Source organism: Crocodylus porosus, unplaced genomic scaffold, assembly GCF_001723895.1.
Source record: "Crocodylus porosus isolate Cpor-Errol unplaced genomic scaffold, CroPor_comp1, whole genome shotgun sequence".
Lineage (NCBI taxonomy): Eukaryota > Metazoa > Chordata > Crocodylia > Crocodylidae > Crocodylus > Crocodylus porosus.
Window position 1 is genome coordinate 59014558 of NW_017728931.1, and position 18900 is coordinate 59033457.

At 44.5% G+C, this 18900-nt stretch overlaps 1 protein-coding gene and 1 long non-coding RNA gene across 2 annotated transcripts in view; one reads left to right on the forward strand and one right to left on the reverse strand.

The window, feature by feature from the left end:
• Positions 1-17694, reverse strand: part of LOC109316799 — a 21554-nt gene extending 3860 nt beyond the window's left edge. The window contains exons 1-3 of the long non-coding RNA XR_002102924.1: positions 17684-17694; positions 13532-13538; positions 5984-5992 (exon numbers count right to left, since the gene is read on the reverse strand). This is a non-coding gene — a long non-coding RNA (uncharacterized LOC109316799). The remainder of the gene's footprint in view (positions 1-5983; positions 5993-13531; positions 13539-17683) is intronic.
• Positions 1-18900, forward strand: part of ANO4 (anoctamin 4) — a 207776-nt gene that overhangs the window by 181735 nt on the left and 7141 nt on the right. The window contains exons 21-24 of the mRNA XM_019545137.1: positions 4307-4449; positions 5436-5588; positions 10979-11126; positions 16759-16878. Coding sequence (XP_019400682.1) covers positions 4307-4449; positions 5436-5588; positions 10979-11126; positions 16759-16878 — 564 coding nt within the window. The remainder of the gene's footprint in view (positions 1-4306; positions 4450-5435; positions 5589-10978; positions 11127-16758; positions 16879-18900) is intronic.

Sequence of the window (18900 nt, forward strand, 5' to 3'; positions counted from 1 at the left end):
TGCCCTTCCTCCCATAGACTTACCTGGAGGAAGCTGCGGGAGCTGGTCTCCACACTACCTGGCTGTTATATGTATGTGTGCACGCACATGAATGACTGGTGCCTCCTGAGATGGGGGGGCACAATTTGTGGGCTGCAGTGTCAGTGGCATTGGCAGCAGGATGGTGAGTGGCAACCGCCCACAGAAACCAGCATCAGTGGTGGGGGGGGTGAGGGGAGGTTTGTGAGCAGCAATCAGCAACTGCCCGCAGAAGCCAGCGGTGGCAGCAGCCAATTTCTGGGGGGGGATGTGCCCCCTGGTACCTACCCTATGAGTCACCTATGCGCATGCATGTGACACCCCATGCTTCCGTTCACCCTCCTTCCATTCCCCACAGCCCCAAGCAGCCCCTTGCAAGCTGAAACTTGGCCAGCCTGCAAAGGAAAACCCATGGTTTCCCACCTTTTCTCCTTTAAAAGGGAAAATCCATTATTTTCTCCTTTAAAATAGAAAATCTGCATTTTTCGCCAGTAATCCTGCATCCAGTTCTGGGCTCCACAATTCAAGAAGGACGTGGAAAAGCTTGAAAGAGTCCAGAGGCGAGCCAAGCGCATGATCAGCGGGCAAGAGAGCAGGCCTTATGAAGAGAGGCTGCGAGCCATGGTTCTCTTCAGCCTGGAGAAGTGCAGGTTCAGGGGTGACCTGATGGCAGCCTATAAGTACATCAGGATCTGGGGGAACACCTGTTCACCAGAGCACCCCAGGGGATGACAAGGTCTAATGGTCACAAACTCCTGCAAGACCATCTTAGACTGGACATAAGGAAAAACTTATTTAACTGTCCGAGCCCCCTAGGCCTGGAACAGACTCCCCCTAGAGGTGCTGCAGGCACCTACTCTGGACTCATTCAAGAAACATTCGGATGCTTATCTTGCTGAGATCCTTTGACCCTAGCTGACTTCCTGCCCCTAGGGAAGGGGGCTGGACCTGATGATCTTATGATGTCCCTTCCAGCCCTAATGTCTATGAAATCTATGAAATGAGAAATTCCACATTTTTCCACAGTGAACAGAACACCCAGATCCCTGATCATGTTTAATACCCACTGAATTGCCTCAGGATAGAGGCCAGCCACAGTCTGGTAGGTCACTGGGCAGTGTAGCCAGTGCACTACACTGGTGCTGATGATAACAGAAGCTTTCCAACCAACCTGTCAGAGATGCCAGATTTACTTTTTCAGAAGCCATTTGACTTCCCATTCAGGTTTGAACTCCCCTAAAGTAATTCTGGGTGAAACAGAGGCTCCTCCAAAGACTCTCATTCCTATGTGACTTTCGTAACCTCAAAAGATTTCTGCTCTGCAAATCCAAGAGAATTTTATTAAAATCCTCCATAAAAACCAGACCAAATACTGGCAGTGGAATGCCTTCACACTTCTCCAGGCCTATACAGGTTTCCCTCACTATGCAGTACATGCATTCCTGGAAAATGGCACATAACTTAAATTTGTATAAAGGGAACAATGTAACAAATAGGGATACATTCCAAGACCACAACTGTACTGACCCCCAGACCCATTTCTACCACTTTTACAAGACAATTTTGGTACGCACCAACACCAGACAGAACACACAAGCACCGGGCACTATCGTAATGGGGATGGCCACTACAGAAACACATGTCACAGACAAGGAGTGAGGAGCACAGATCCACACAGGAGACTATATTTTGGTGTGTGTCATTCCCACAATGCACCACACAAAGCAGCTGACTGCAGGCTTGCACCACACCAATTGCATAGGAGTGAATTTCCCTCTCGTATAATGAGTTTTTGGTATAAAAAGAGCCATTGTGTAAGAGTGCATTCGCACATACAGAACCTGCATAAAGCAAGGGAAACCTGTATTATAGCCAGTTTATCCTTCTAATGCTTATGTGATTTAATACACACACAAGGAGGAAGGCAGAAAATGCGAGTGAAGCTTCAGCTTCATCCAAGCATCAGCCTCTTTAGAAGTTAAACACCAGAGCTCAAGGTCTCAAATTTCTGTGGAGTTCGCCAAACCAATGCCAGCCAAATGTGAGCAGGTTAAGAGAGAGAGAAAACGCATGACTGAGCAAGCAGCATAAGAAAGGTGTGGAAAGGATCAAACTGGAGGAATGTCGGTAAAGTGACAGAGTGAACTCCAAATTCAAAACTGATGTTAAATACTCAGCTGAAAGTGTGAATCAGTTCTGCTCCCCTCTGATGCTCACTCACATGGGCATGCCATTAAAAATAAACATGCAAACTATGAGGAAATAAAGTATAAATTATCGATTGATTTGGAGGTGAAAGCCTATGGTTTCAGGTTGTTGTTCTAGTTAGAAGGAGAAAATACAGTATGCATCCAAATCAAGGCATTCAGGAGAATGAAAGACAGGTGCTATGACACGTGTTTAAAAGAGCAGGCCACAGTTTTATTAACTTAACATTGAGCGTTGGTGGTACGCCATGCTCAGGTTTTTAACTGGGTCCAGTGCAAGGTGACTATTCCCAACACATAACCAGTAATTCAGAGTAGACCCCACTGCCTGTCTTCATGCCAGGCCTCAACTTACTACCTGGTCCTCTCACTTTCACACATGTGGGATAAGGCTTAGAGACTACAAAAGAGCACCCCAAACTGTGAAGAATTAATGCGTCTACTTACTGGCTCAAGATCTACCAGCTAAAATCATAGATTTCGTGTGCCTCTGGGAACTAACCCTCTTAGGTTTATGCAGTTAAACAATCCTTTTGAATCATAGACACCCTTACCCAACTACACTTCTGCAATGCAAAGGGGTCAATGCAAAGGGGTCTGTATCATCTTGGTGGGAGGTGGCCAGTGGTGTCCTGCAGGGTTCAGCTCTTGGCCCCATGCTGTTCAACATCTTTATCAACAATTTAGATGAGGATGTGGAAAGCACGCTAGCCAAGTTTGCAGATGATACTAAGTTATGGGGAAAAGCGATCACGCTAGGAGACAGGATGCAGATCCAAGCTGACCTGGACAAGCTGGAAAACTGAGTGGAGGAACTGCATGCAGTTCAATAAAGATAAATGCAGGGTGCTTCATCTGGGGAGAAGTAATCAGCAACATAAATATAAGTTAGGAGGAAATGTCCTGGTCAGCATGATGGCTGAAAGGGACTTCAGGGTTATGGTTGACCACAGGATGAACATGAGCTGCAAGGAAAGTGGAAAAACCCACCACACTTCTGCCAATTTGGGCAATGGAAAAATTCCTGCATCACCCTTAAAAACAAGCAGCTAGTCACTACATAGCATCCAGGAAGCATAGCTCACTAGCTACAGCTAGAAGAAGGGAGGGAGCAACCTAGGAAAAGTTTTAAATTGTTTAAGGTATTCTCTTCACTTGTACAGCTCTCCACCATTAGCCAGCCAGGCAGCTGAAGTGCAAACCAAAGGAGAGGATCCGCCGGGAGCTCTTTGCCTTCCTTTCTTTCCTAGAAGCAATATATTGATTTTATTTTTTTCAGCTCAACGCACAATAGTCACCCGACCTAATGAGGCAAGGGAGGCCTTCTGGGAGCAATTCATGCTCTCTGACATCCAATCAAATCTCCTCCCACGCTGAGATGAGGTTGTTGGTTGGGGAGGGGGGTTACATTGTCTGCTAATCCCTTGTCAACAGTATGTACACAAGCATTAGCCCACACAGTTTCTCTGTCCATTATTTTACTGAACATTCAGTTCCAGAAGACACATTGCCTGTCATTCAGCAAAACCTTACCTCCCCCACTTCAAGCTCTGATTGAGTCAAGTAATTTGCTATTATAGGCAGGGAGGAGGAGGAAGCAAATAAATAAAAACTAGTGTAGCTTCTCTTCCCTTCTTAATAACAACTCAGGTCTGAAAAAAAAGCCAGCAGTTCCTCCTGCCTTCATAAACAACACAAGATATTTTTCAGGGCGCTAGCCCCTTTGTTTTCTAATGCCAAACTCTCCCATATACTCACTAATACAATCACTTTTGTGTGAGTATTTGTGTATATTTGTGTCTATAATATTCCCCATTGATTTAGAAGTGAAAAGGGAACTGTGAAGAGGATGATCCCACCTGTCTTCATCAGCTTCCATCCCTGTCTTTATCAGATATAGTTGTCAATAATAAACTCAATCCTACTCTAGGAGTCTTCTGGTAGATGTGCATAAGACTTACGTATCTGTACTGACTTTGCCATTATTTTGACTTCTTATTTAAAATCCAGTTGTGAATCATTACTGTTTGAGATGAGTAAGCAATCAATGTGATTTTTTTAAAATGTATTTGAATACGTAGATTAATTCAGAACTGGTGGACCAGAAGAAAGTTACGACAAGAGCATGGCTCACACAGAAAAGCAAGCTTCCCACAATGGGAAAAGGACTACAATCTTCAGCCTATGAATGCTTATGGACTGTTTGATGAATACCTAGAAATGAGTATGAAAATGTTCTGATTTCCCTCTTTTCTGCTAGATTGTAATGGTATTATCTTTTTTGTGTTATCTTTTGGGGTTGTTTTATTTATTTATTTCTTGGAGCGAGAAGTCTGATGTTCTATTCAACAGTCCAGGGTGCTGCTCTATGAAACTCAAGATGCATTATCACAAGTTAGGTGACTTTCTGAGAACCAAACCAAGGCAACCTTTCTAATAGGGCTTCTTGTGAGGTACCAGACTTATGAAATTCCCTTTCTGCCTAGTTGGCTTTATGAGAGGCGAGTTAGTTTCTAAATTAAAGCCCCAAAATTCTTACTCCTTCAACTTCACCATATGCTTAGACATCCACTATTTATTCTGATAAAGAAAATTCCTTTGAGGTCTTACTTTCTTATATGGCACATAGCTGTATGATTGAGTATAGTGAAAAGTCATTAGCATTTACTAACTACAATTTATAGGGAAGGTTATTGAGTAGACTACTTTTAACAAACTCTGCTTTCATTGGAAACAAAAAAGAACCTTGTCTTACTCAAGTGAGCTGCACATGCAATAAATAGCTGAGTCCTGGTGCAGTTCCACTGAAATTAGAAGGAGTTGTAGGGGATTAGCTACTCTGAGAAGGATCTAAACTGTTACATCAATATTATCAAAGTCCAGAGACATCCTTTCTGGAAGTGCTGTGCAACATCAGCTTCCACTGATGTAAAAAAAAATGCTAGGCAGATCAGGAAGCCACTCTAAAATGCCCAGTTCATCAACATTTTTCTTAAAGGTGATGTGATTGTCTAAGGACTTGGGAAATTCATTTGTTTGTTCTGTGACTGTGGCTGATTTGGGAAAAAATAAATGGCTATATTGCTGCCACTATTAGACAATATAAGAAACAAATGTAATAGCTATGTGACAGTTGGGTAGCTTAGCACTTTGGATAATGTCTTGAAATTAAATATGAAAAACCCTGCAACCTTTGATTTCCCTTCCTAGTTCTTCAGTTTGGATTCACAACCATCTTTGTGGCAGCTTTTCCACTGGCACCACTTCTGGCCTTACTTAACAATATTATTGAAATCCGGCTTGATGCATACAAATTTGTAACACAATGGAGGCGACCATTAGCTTCAAGAGCCAAAGATATAGGTGAGTTTGTGTCTCTTTTTAAAGACAAAATATTGGTAATTGGATGGAACTGCTCACTTAACAATTCAGTGGCATGAAAGGAAGTGTCTTTGATTTTAGGTATCATTCTCATTATAAATAACTAGCAAATGGCCCATCATGGATAATGGGCGGGGGGGAGGGTGGAGATGGAATGCCACCACCCAGCACCCCACAGTGTTGCCGCTCCATCCCCAGCCCCATGCACCCCCACCCCCGCATCCCCTCTGTCCTCCCATCCAGCCCTGTGGGCCCCTCCCTCACCCTCTGCCACTCCCAGTATGGCCCCACACCCCCTGCTGCTCCAACCCACACCACCACTGGCTCCCAGGAACAGGGGTGGAGGTAAGTTTGCACACGGTGGCGGCCGCTGACACCCAGTGGCCCTCACTGCTGCTGGTCCATGTCCAGCCACATGCAACATCCTTCCCTCTCTCCTCCCCGCCACTTTCCCGTCTCTGCCAGCTGTTTTCAGGGCTGGGTGGTGGGAGCAGGGAGGGGGGCATGGTGGCTGTGGGGGGGCACTGCCACCGGAACTCCCCCATCCCGCTCCCCCTCCCTTCCTCCCGTCTTCCCTGCCACCTCCCCCTCCCTGCCAGGGGAGGCGAGCAGGGACAGATCACCACTGCCCATGATCCCTTGCTGCTGCCACCTTCCAGGAGTGGGGGGGGAAGCTTGCCCCACCATCCCCAACACGAGCACCCCATGCCACCACCACATCCATGAGGTGTTCTGGCCTCCCTCCCACCCCGGCCCTGCTCCTTGGAGGCAGCGGCAGTGTGGGATGCTGGCCTCACCCCCGCACTCCATCACCTCCATCATGGTGATGCTGTGCCTTGTCAGTCCATCCCTGCCATCCCCTGCATCCCCTCTGCTGGGGATGGAGCTCTGCCTTGACAGCGGGGGTGAAGCTGGCCAGTGCCACTGCTGCCTCCAAGGAACAGTGAGCCCACCCCTTGGATGCAGCAGCAAGGCCAGAGCAGAAGGGCGAGGCCAGTCCTGAGCTGCCAGCACCCCGCATTGCCACCACATCCAAGGAACAGGGCTGGGGGCATGGCAAGGCCAGCACCGCTGGCCTCACAACCCCGCTCTGTCCCCTCCATCTCTGCTGTCATGGCGGCACTCTGCCATGCCAGTCTGTCCCCACCATCCCCCTCTGCCTCCAAGGAGTAGGGCCGGGGGGGGGGAGAAAGGGCCACCCAGCTCCGGCCCTTCAGTCCCTGCCGTCATGGCAGCGCTCCACCATATGTGTCTGTGCAGAGCATTCTGATTGGTTGTTTCAGTCAGCATTACAGACAGACAGACAAACAGACTAAAATTTTTATTATATTAGAATGATGGAATTCTTTTTTTCCATACAGAAAGCTTCAAATATCTAATGCCCTCTTAATGTTGTCACCAACTAATCTACACTGAAAAATATGCTTGTAATGACTTCATGGTTGACTTAGCAGTCAAGATTTTAAAAAGAGGTGTTTCATATTCTCTGCTGGCTTTTTCTTTTAATAGACACACCTTCTCTATAGCATGTAATTCTCTTCACTTCAAATACAGTGAGTTCCCCTCATTGACTTATTAAGAGAATGAGCCTCATGCTCACAGAAGGGGATGTTGGTTGTAGCCATGTTGATCTGGCATAAGCAGACAAGTTTCTTTGGGTAAATGAGGAGTCTTTTGCAAATATTTCAGAATTAACTGTGGGGCAGAGGATCAACTGAGTGGCTATATTGATTCAGAGTTGGTAAGCCCCCAGCTGCCAAGTAACAATTATTGTTCTTTTTTTTTCACAACTTTCTATCAGTCACGGTCATTCTAATTTCAAATGAGATGTTAAGAATAACCACTTAGGAAAAAGGAAACATTTAAGACCCTTTTTCACAGTGAACAATACTTTTTTTGGCCCCAGTTCAGCAAAGCAGTTAAAATGGCTTTCAAATTCATTAAAGTTAATGGGATTTAAGAATGTACCTAAACCTGAACATGTATTTAACTGCTTTGATGAACAGGGATCATTTGTCATATCAAGGTGTCATGAATAGTCTTGTTGGCTTCAGTGGGATTACTTGCAGGGTAAAGTGTGACAAGTACAGCTAAGGGTATAGGAATCTGGCACTTGGAGCTCTCACTTTTCAATATGAAAGATAATAAAACTTCTTTTACATGACTATATGAAGGACTGTAAATAATTCTTTACTTAACAGAAGTGTTTGCCTAGAAGTGATCATCTAAGAAGTGATGAACCAAATGTTATTCATTACATTCACTTAAGATGGTCTCTTAAGTCAGGATGCTTTAAGAGGTGTCATCTGCAGATCTGAGCAGACTTTAAAGACAAATCTTAGAGTATTTCCTCTTAAGAGGATTTTTTGTACTTATATACTCTACAAGTAATTATTTGGTCTATGGGTTTTATTCATCATAAATGATTTCCCATCATTCTTGAACAAAAACCAGCGGAACAGACTTCTAGTACTTTGCCCAGAAATTCTTATTTTGTGGGATCACAGGAATCTGCATTTAGATACACTTATTCAATGTTGTTTACAAGGGGTCAGTAGGGGAAGAAGCCTTAATTCAGACAATTCTGCCTTTCCTCAGTTTCCTGAATGAATGGGTGAATGAATGAATGAATGAAGCCATGGACTGGATTGGGACAACCAAGGGAACTATTTTTTATTTCTGAAAGTTAAGTAAAACAAGAAAATAAAATTAATTTTGCTCTGTGGTCTTTTTTTTCAGTTCTCTAATGGTCCTGTCCCTGGCAGGAGGTTTCAGGGTCAGCTTGTCAGCCCAGGGCTGCTCTGATCCAGCTCAATGTGCTGCAAAGGGGCTAGCTGGGGCAGGAGGGTGCTTTGGTGTGCAGCTAGCTGTCAGGGCTGGCCGAGTCATGAGAGTGCTTCAGAGCAGGGGCTACCTGCCAGCTGGCAAAGTAAGTAACTCTGCCGTAGGATAGTACTTGTATCTGGCAGTACTAACCTACAGTGGAGTTATTAGTTTACTCAGGCCTAATAGCTCTGCATGCGTAGAGATGCTTTACCATGGAGTTAATTAGGCAACTCCGCAGTAAGTATCTCATGTAGATGTGTCCCCTGTGTCATAAGTATTTGGGGACTTATTTACTACATTTTTAAAACAAATTGATTGTAGCACTGAATAACCAATGACACATCTCTTCCACCACAAACATGGAAGCTCAGGAAGAAGCTATGTCAGTGTTCTTGGCTGCAATTTATACCCTCACCATTCAGGCATGATGAATATGCTTGGCTGCCTATATTAAGGCTCATCCTTTGGGATGTCTTGTTGCATACTCACAAGTTAACTAGATCTTTATTCTAGTGCCAGGTGATTAGGGCTCATGCTGGCAGTGTATATACAACTGTAAACATCATTGCTTTGGTAGGAAATCGCTCAGCTGTAGTGCTGGCTGGGAAACAAAAAATCGAAATAAAATGAGATAAAAATCAGCAGAAGTTTTAGAAATGTTTTTGTTTGTTTTATTATAGAACATATAATAGACCCTTCAAATAATAGATATGCAAAATTGTTTATGAAAAACATAAGAATTGGAGAGACTACTCCAGAATAGGCAGTAGTATCCCACTGGCTAGAGCATTCAGTCAGACCATGGTAAATCCAGGTTCTAGTTCCTGCTTTGACTTCAGTTTGTCTTTCAGGACACAGCTGAGTACTTTAACTCAGGGGTAAGCAATTATTTGGGCAGGAGAGCCACTTAACAAGTTTTGGTGAGCTGTTGCAGGCCATGCATGTGCACACAAACAGTCACTCACACACATGCACTCTCTCTTTCACAAACACACACATTCTCACACTCATTTTCACTCTCACCCTCACACACATATATGAACTCCCCTTAGCTGGTCTAAGGCTGGCACCAGAGTAGCAGGGGAAGCATGAGCCCACCCAGGGCTGTAGTTTCTTCTCTCTGCTTCTCCCTGCCTTCCCCCCATCCCCACCATTCCCAGTTTGGCTGACACCTGCAGACAAGAATGTGGTTGAGAGCCATGCTGCGCCGAGGGTGGGGTCATGGCATTCACAGCCCCACAGAGCTGGGCTGCAAGAGGGGAAAAATGCCCCCACCTCTTGCCCTGCCCCCGCCCGCTGTGCAGACCCCAACAGGGGAGGCCAGGGTGGGAGGGTCAGTTCCCCTCCTTGCCCACCCTCCCTGCCACATGGTGCCTGGCAGGCAGATGGGACTCCAACCTCTGCTGTACCATGGGGGAGGCTGGGTGGAAACAGTCCTGCCCACCTACCCATACTGCACCACAGGGTCAGACTCCATCTCCCAGAATGCCATGTGGTGCCAGGCAGGCAGGGCTGCTTGCACCCAGTGTCCCCTGCCATGTCAGTAGAGGCTGGAGCCTCTGCCCGTAGGCAACCAATTGCTATCCTGCCCCTGGATGGGTGGCAGCTTTTTGGCTTCAGCCTCTGCTGGTGCCATGGGCCAGATAGACTCAATTGGTGGGCCAGATACAGCCTGCAGGCCATATTTTGCCCACCCCTGCCTTAAATACTAGGCTGTTATAGGGTGGTGTCTTTCTGATCAGAAATTCCATGCTGGACTTTAAAAACCTTCCTGATGAAAATTTTGTTGAAATTAGTTATGCTTCCACAAAAAATTTCTGTTTCAATAATGTATCCTTGTCTGTCCCCCAAAAAAGGTTTTGTTGCAAAATTTCTGATCAGTTCTACTCAGCTGTGAAATTATTCTCTTCCTTATCCACATCTCATTACATTCAAATACATGGATTCATGTTTGCCTAGATGTTTGATGGTGATTCAAAAAAGAGACTTGCTAAATCAGTGGTGGTCAACCTCTGGCATGCAGGCCAAATCTGACCTTTGGGGCTATGTCATCCGGCCCAGAGATCTCCCTACATGTCCAGAAATTTGGCAGTAAAGGAGTGATAATACTGTTAATTGCTGCAGTTCTGGAAGTGTCTCTGGAAGCTGCAGCAGTTAACACTGTCTCTGCTCTACTCCCTGACTGCTTAATTTTTGGACCTGTGGGGAGCCCAGCAGGCCAGATGACACAGCCCTGAATTGCACCAGCTTGGGGGTTGCTCTACGATCAGATTCAGTGCTAAGGGCTGGGTCAGCATGTGGTGTGGTGTGGTGTTAGGGCAGTGCAAGGGTCAGTCCACAACCAGTTCTGGTGCACAGCCTGACACCTTGGACTGACCCCACGCTGGGTGGCCACTCATCCAGCCCATGGGACCAGAAGGTTGAACACCAGTATGCTAAATGACTGAAATGAGAACGATCAAATACTCTCAAGAAGGCAGCCTGCAATATTTGAACTTCATTATTCATTATATTCCTCCAATTAACGTGTTTTCTTTATTGAATAGGAATCTGGTATGGAATTCTGGAAGGCATTGGAATTCTTTCTGTTATCACAAATGCATTTGTTATAGCTGTGACTTCAGACTTCATCCCTCGGCTAGTTTACGCTTACAAATATGGACCTTGTGCAGGCCAAGGAGAAGCTGGACAAAAGTGAGTTTTCTTTAAGAACAGCAACATGGATTAAAATCTCTGTTCCCTTGAAACACAGACAAATATAACATTGCTGTCTCCATGTTTACCAATTCCATTCATCAGAATGTTCTGGGTAGGTACAGATTGCACATCATTAATACAGTTTAATAGGTAACTGAAATTTATAGTCTTAACTTAAGAAAAAAAGTTCCAGATGGGTTATAGAGATTTCAGTGGATTCAGTAACATTGTGTTACCATAATCAATATGTGAAATTTCAATTCTCAGCTGGCATAAATCAGTGAAGCTCCTTTGTAGTCATTAGACTACACTGATTTTCACCAGCTGTGGATCGGACCTTTAATAGTTAGCTTATTCACAAAGCCTCCTTTCTCTTATATAGGCCTTTATGTACAAAAAATGCAGACAACTAAGAGGAAGCAATTCCAACATAATAGAGTGAGTTGTTATTTACTGCACAAAGTAATTGAATTTTTTTAAACACAGCTCTTATATTAGAATGTCTGAGACCAAAATCAGTTTCTTGCTGCTCTACCAGTGCTCACTCTACTGCACTAAAAGAAATGAGCTAAGCAAGCTAAGTGAAACATAGTAAGTTAGCCTGGATCCTGCTATCAGGCATATATTTCATTTTGTAGATTTATTTTCCTTCCCTGGTAAAGAAGTGGGAGGGTTCTTTTTTTGTTGTTGTTGTTGCTTTTGCCATATTTGGATATGTAATCAGACTGTTGGGAAATGAGCAGCTGAAGTGAAAGTATGCGATTGGCACTGTTGCTAGCTTGTTATGCTGTCAAGAACTTGATATTTCTGTAGATGCCGAGAGGGAAAAAAAATTCAGTTTCCATAAACAGTTGTAAGGAATCCTTCAGTTGGTAAAGTGTTAGGTCTGATGTCAGTCCTTGTTTGAGAGGTGCATCCCTCTGCTGCCACTGAGAATACTCACAGAGTATTCATGCAATGTCAACTCTTCTGTTTTATAAATTTCTTTCATATTAAAGTGGCAGAAAATGCATTTTGAAATTACATTTTATAAGGAAGTAAATATAATGCTATTGTTCTCCAGCTAGTTTGGTTTAGACTTTAGAGGTACTGACTTTACTTAAGAAAACACATCTTAAATATACATTTTTTCAACCTTTTAAACAATGTTTTGATAATCTTGCAGAGACTCTCTGAATAAACCACTTGTAAACCACACAATCTATTTTTTCCTAAAAGCCTTTATTTGTCAACATCAAAGACACTGATACTAAATTAGTGCCCACACAAAAGTAGAGACAATTCTAAAAGTCTACATGCATACCCAATTTCTGCAACTCAGAGGTCTGGAATATCTAGCACAAAGTCTCTTAGGGTTTGGGGTTTTTTATTCTTCCAAGAAAAATTATAAATTCAGCCCATATGACACCAATTGATGCTAAAAAAATAGTATACTTAATGCTCTGGACACAGGCTGTGATTCAAAGCTAAGTTGTTAATAATGTTCAAACCCAAATTTACCACTGAATTTAAGCTTATATTTAAAATGAATGCCAGTCTTATTGTTCATAAAGAAAACCATCCAAGTGAGAATGAGTGCAGTTCAGTCTTACTGCATATTTGCCCAAACAAACTGAAATAAGGATGTGGAGATGTGTGAGCCTTGCTGACTTGGTAACTCTGAGCAGTAATAATGGTAATACATAGCACAGCCTATGATATAATGCTAGAAATGTCCTGAAATGAGTTTTCAAGAATCAAATCAGGTTTCCTAGGGCTGCTGACTACAGCAAACCAAAATCAATAGGATTTTGTATACTATATTTCAACAGAACATGGACTAGATGGGTGTCCTTGCCCCTGAAGACAGTATAGGTTGTAACAGGATTTTGTATTTCATGTTTTATTTCACGTTTTATCCCTTTCTGTACTGGAAAGCAAGTTTAAACATGATTCCTGTTTAGCACAGTTCTAGAGTAATGAAAGCAAAAGTAAGCTGGTTTTCCACATTTGTTTATTTTGTCCATGTCAAGTTTTATGGGTGGTCTTTGCTTTGCTTTTAGATGTGAAGCTGATTTGGATCAGATGTGTTGCATGTGTCTAGGCACTTTGGGAAGGTGGCACTTATGGTGGAGATGTGCCTGAGAAAGTGTTGATATCTCTGGTTCTTTCTCACCTGATCATCTGTAGAAGTAAAGCTTCTTCAGCGTCATAGTGTTCAATAGTATACAAGTTTAACTAGACTTTTCCACATGTGCCTAGTGCAAAGTAGAGCAATCACAATACTATTAGGTTTATCCTGTTATACTACCACTGGAGTTGAACTAGCCAGCTCTCCCAGAATTCCTTTGTTCCACATTATTATTGACCCTGCCATTATAAGTTTGTGTTCCAGAGCCATAAAGAAACACACAACTTTGCACTCAAGGTCTGATATCTCCTGTCTTACAATGGCCAGAACCAGTTAACATTTTTAGAATAGTTTGCCCAAAGGGCAGGATTGTTCCTGATCACCATCATTTTTAGTGTAGGTCAGGAAGCAGAGCTCTGTGTCTCCTATTAAAAAAACCCCAAACCTTTCTAGTATAGCTATACATGTTCTCCCCTGAAAGAAGTGTCTAAACCTTGCTTAGATTTTAACAAGTTTTTAGCTTCAGTGATATCTGGTAGCAGTGAGTTCTGCAAGTTAATTCTGAACTGTATGAAAATGTATTTCCTTTATGAGCTTCAAATATATGCATTGCCTTTTGTCTTCATTGGTTCTTGTATTATGAAACTGTAAATAGGAGCCCTTATCTTCTGTCCCATTCATTATTTTGTGAATCTCTATTAAGTTAGCTTTCAGTCATCTCCTTTCTAAGCTAACCACACTCTGTCCTTTCAACCTGTCCTGGTACTAAGGTCTGATGATGCTTCTAATAATTTTGTTGCCCATCTCTGAAACCATTTTAATTTTCATTATATTTTTTGTGATAGGAGTTCAAATCCTACTTCAATTTTAGGTGGGTAAGAACCATTTACACAGCTCACTTGAGCAATATAATTACAGGCAGTCTGCAGACTTAGAAATACAGTTGGTTCCTGAAAACTACATCTTAAGTCAAAACGTTGTACCTCAGAACTGATTTTCCTGTAGGAAACAATGTTATAAATGAGGGAATTGGTTCCTGAACCAAGGCACAATACCCTATTTTCACCAAAAATAACCCAGAATTTTGTACCCAATTATAAATGAGTAATATGGCTACATTAATGTATTTATATTATAAATAGCAATCATATTTGGAAGGACTTCTTTGAGGTGACTTTGCTGGACTTTTTGAAGGGCTCTTGGTAGGAGTCTTCTCAGGAGTCTTGGCTGCAGGTTTTTCTGGAGTCTTGTCTGGTTTCTTAAAAAAAGTGTCCAAGGAAGTTTGGACAGATGTTCTCCAGGGAGGTAGGTGACACAGCAAACTTGTTCGCTGGCATGGCGTGGCATTGGATCAAGCATTGTAAAGTTGAAATAGGGTGTCAACTTATAAATGGTGTAAGTGTGAAGCATTGTAACTTGAAACATTGTAAGTCGAGGACTGCCTGTAGCATTTTGTGTATGTAAATTTTAGATTCTTCTCCTCTTGCAAAAAGAGATATACAGTAATATCTGTGTAATTTGCACAAAATGGAAGAAAGGGACACACTCCCACATGGGTGTCTGGTGCATCTTAAAGGGCTCCTCCCCTGACACCAGTCAGCAACCAGGGGGAGGGGGGGCCCCCCGGTGACCAATCTCACTCACCATGAAAGCGGCCATGGCCTTGGCCACTTCCAGTCATTTCCGCGGCCGATCTCACTCACCATGAAAGTTCTGTGGAAGTGGCACCGCTGCTTTTGCTGATGGCCCTGCTCCCCGGCCAGTGCTCAGAGGATGGGCATTGGTGCTCCCGCCTGCCCCTCTGCCCACCAGCCAAACAGGGAGCACGGCCTGGCAGGGGGTGCACCGGTGCTCTCAAGGGGTGCACGTGCACCCCCATACACCCCCTACACATCACCCCTGCAATCCCACTTTTAGCCCGCTAACCTAGTAATTAGGGCACTAGGGAGATTCAGATTCTAGGTTTGTCTTATCCACAGGAGGTTTGAATCTGCATCCCCCACTTCCCAGACAAGTGTCTTTGTCCCCAGGCCATGGGCTAGGCATTACCAAGAGTACCCTTCCTGTTGAAACTACCCCATTAAGCAGCCACAAGGAGAAAATATGGGGCCAGAAGGGGAGTAGACCCCAGGGGGAAAGAGCTCTGAGATGAATACTGCTCTGGAAGGGAGAGCCAGGGGCTTGGTTTCTGGCTTCTGCTTCTGTTCCCAATACCATTTTGTATTTAATAGTCATTAGATAATACAGCTAGACAGGTGTGGGATAGTTTCTGCCTCATGGTTAGAAAGCTGTTTTCCCCCAGTTGTGGTTTTTTGGCACCTAAATTTGGGAGGGTGTTTAATTTCGTGTCTTGGTCCCAATCAACCAAATCACTTCCAAATTCTGTCAGGTGAGTAGAGCTCAATCATTCAAGTCTGTGTGATGCTACTACCAGCAAGTATCCTACCTCCCAGATGCTTCAGTCTGGACTTCAGATGCTCCCAAATCCATGGCAGGCACCCTGTGTACAAGTCCCAAGCCCAGAGACCTTGGATTTCAGATGCCCCTAGTCTTGCTTGCCTCTAGCCAAAAGACCAAAGAAGCAAGCTAGAGGGAAAGCCTGTGAACAATCCCCCATCAACATAAATTGTGTAGCTGATATCTTCCCATTGAGAGGCCCTGTAGTAGACCCTACCAGGGGGCCCTGTAGCAAAGCCTTGCAGGGAGGTCTGCCCACAGTGCAATGGACAGGTCTCCACCCTCTAACTATACCTAGTCATTCAAGGCTGAGAAGAAGGGAATCTTCTCTGCCAGGTCAGTAAAACCACCTGGGCCAAAGCCATCATGGGCCATCCTCATGGTACTTGGACATGCACATGGCTACCAGGTAACATAAAATCACTACAGAGCATAAGTAGCTGGAAAAGATCTTTCTGATCATGTTCAGAAGGACAGGATGAGTTGTGCTAGAGCTAAATATGTGTAAATGCCCTAAAATGCCAACTCCTGGATAAAAAATAGCTATCTAAGTGCTACTTACCCACCTAAAGGTGGTTGAATTTGAGTCAGGGTCGCCATTTTTGCAGAATCACATCTGATGTATTAGTTGAGGGTATGGGGGAGGAAAGAAATGACATTGGCCAGGGGGTATGTGGTAGGTTACTAAATATAAAGTTATCTAAGTTGAATAAAGGGGAAACCTAAAGTCACTGCAATGTAAATACAGTCCAGGGGGAAAGAAAAGTTGAGTTTTGTGAGAATGACCTTTGTACTAGGTTCCTCTGTCTTTTGAGCCAGTTACATTTTAGGTGTGCTAATGGAGAGAGGAGTTGATGTGAATCTGTTTTTAATTTTTTTTCTAAAGGTATGAAATGAAGTAAATTTGGGATGATGGGGAAAGAAATGACCCCAACATCCTTTTAAATATTATGTCACTGTTAAAGTGTAAAGTCTGGAAATCCAGACAAAAATGTTCTCCTAGGTGGGATTTGTTGTTAGAAAGGACTCAGCATTCTGAATGCAGTATTTCTTCCCTTTCAGATGTATGGTTGGCTATGTTAATGCCAGTTTATCAGTGTTTCTGGTGTCTGACTTTGAAAACCGTTCAGAACCAGCATCAAACGGAAGTGAATTCTCCGGTTCACCATTGAAATATTGCAGGTAAGGATCTCCTCAAATAACCCTTTTCTTTTAAGAAATCAGCAGATAGAAGCAACGTGATTCATTCTGGGCTTGGACTATCTTTCAGAATTAAAGAAATGAAATGAAAAAAATGTATTTTTGAAAGTTCCCATGAAAGGAATGAAAGCAGCCATGACATCAGTTGTACTGTACATGTAGGAGGAAGGCTTAATCTTTGGAGTCTGGAAATTGGCTAGGCTTCAAAAAGATACTCTACATCTGCATATAAATTACTTTTTTTTAAACAATACAACAAATGGTCACTATTATTGGTAATAATTGCTTATCCTTTAATTTGTCTTGATAGGTTTGGGAGGAGATTTCATACAAGCCTAGGGTCTAACTCCAACTGTAATGCTATCTAGCTGACTCTAAATGAAGGATTAAATTGCAGATGTGTATGGACCCTCTAAATCCCCTTAAGCCTTATTGTGCTGGCTTAAGTGGTGCATAAACCTTATTGAGGCTTTGTGAACAGGAGTGAATTTCACTTGAACTTGCAATAAGTCACATCCATACCCCATCGGTCTTAGACCTTATGTGGGAGCTGACTGTTACAGCTATTTGCCACACCAGCTAGAGCTGTCCCTTGGCATCCCAGGCTGCTTTGTGGGTCCCCACTAACCCCTCTTTACAGGATGTCATGCTAGCCTCCGTTGCACTTATCTGCTCCAGCTGAGTGGGCTCTCACAGAGCTAGCTACAGGGAGGAGTCAGAGTTCGGGGGCAGCACGAGCTGCCAGCAGCAGCTGGGTGGTGTAGGGGGGAGCTGTCCTTGGCCGGACACAGTCCCAGCCTGAGCTAGCACAGATAGGGAGGGCCCACATTGTGAGGGCTTCTCCCTACCAATGCGCAGACTGGCTTCCCGGAGCTGGTCCTCCCCCCAAGCTCTGCCCCCCTGCAAACAGCTGGCTGCCAGTGCTGGGGGGAAGGGAGGAGAGGGAGCAGAAGCCTCAGCCCCAGCCTCACCGCCTCCAAACTCGAGCCAGCTCAGCTAGAGGGGGTGCATGGTGGGGGGTCCCCACCTCCCCACACTGCCCAGCCTGGCTGGCCAGTGTGGCTTCTCTCCCCCCCGCCGCCCCACCCCCCCCTTGGCAGTTGTCAACAGAAGTGGGGGGAGAGGGGGAACAGAGTACCCCATTGTGCAGACCCAGTCCCCCAAACCCAATCCAGCACAGCTGAGGAGTCTGCATGGAGGGGGCCTTCATTCCCTCTGCCCCCTGCTGCCACTGCCAGCCAGCCACTTGCAGGGGGAGGGGGATGGAGCTGGGGAAAGGAGTCACTGTGGCCAGCCAGACCAGGCAGTGGGGAAGGGAAGCCCCCCCCCCACCCCCAGCTGTGCTGGCTCAGGTCTGGGGGGGCAGGGTTGGGGCTGGGCCGGCATCTCCACTTTCCCCCATCACCACCGCTGACAGCCTGCCACTAGCAGGGGGGTGGAGTTGGGGAGAGGGGCATGCTGGCCAATCAGAGGTGGCCAGCTGCTTGGCGGCTCAGCTGGGCTTGGCATTGGCTGGCATCCTGCTGGGAGGTGTGTGGGAGCGCCCCCAACCTGCTGGCCTTGGGCAGTGCCAGCAGCCTGCACACCTCCCCACTGAAGGATGAACATCTGTTCTGTTCATTCCCCACCTAATCTAGGGCACTTAGAGTAAAGCGCAAAACTTAAACTGCTTCTGCCGTGGGCTTTTTGAATGTCTGTACTTAGCTTTTGTTCCAAATTGTTAGCCATGGTATTTTGAATAAAATTTCTTGTCTCTGACCATTGACTGAACAGATTAAAACAGAGTTTGCTTTTGATATCTTAAAAAAGCAGGAAACAAGCAACATATTGTTTTCATTCAGAAAAGTCCCAATCCTACATCCTTTGTAGACAGAACCTTTCGTCACTTGGAGTTTTCCCTGTGTAAGCACTAGATGGAGGTATCAGGATTTGGCCTGAAATGGTGTAAATCCTACTAACACAGCTGGAACAGTATTCTAATATTTTAAAAGCCTACGTCTGTCT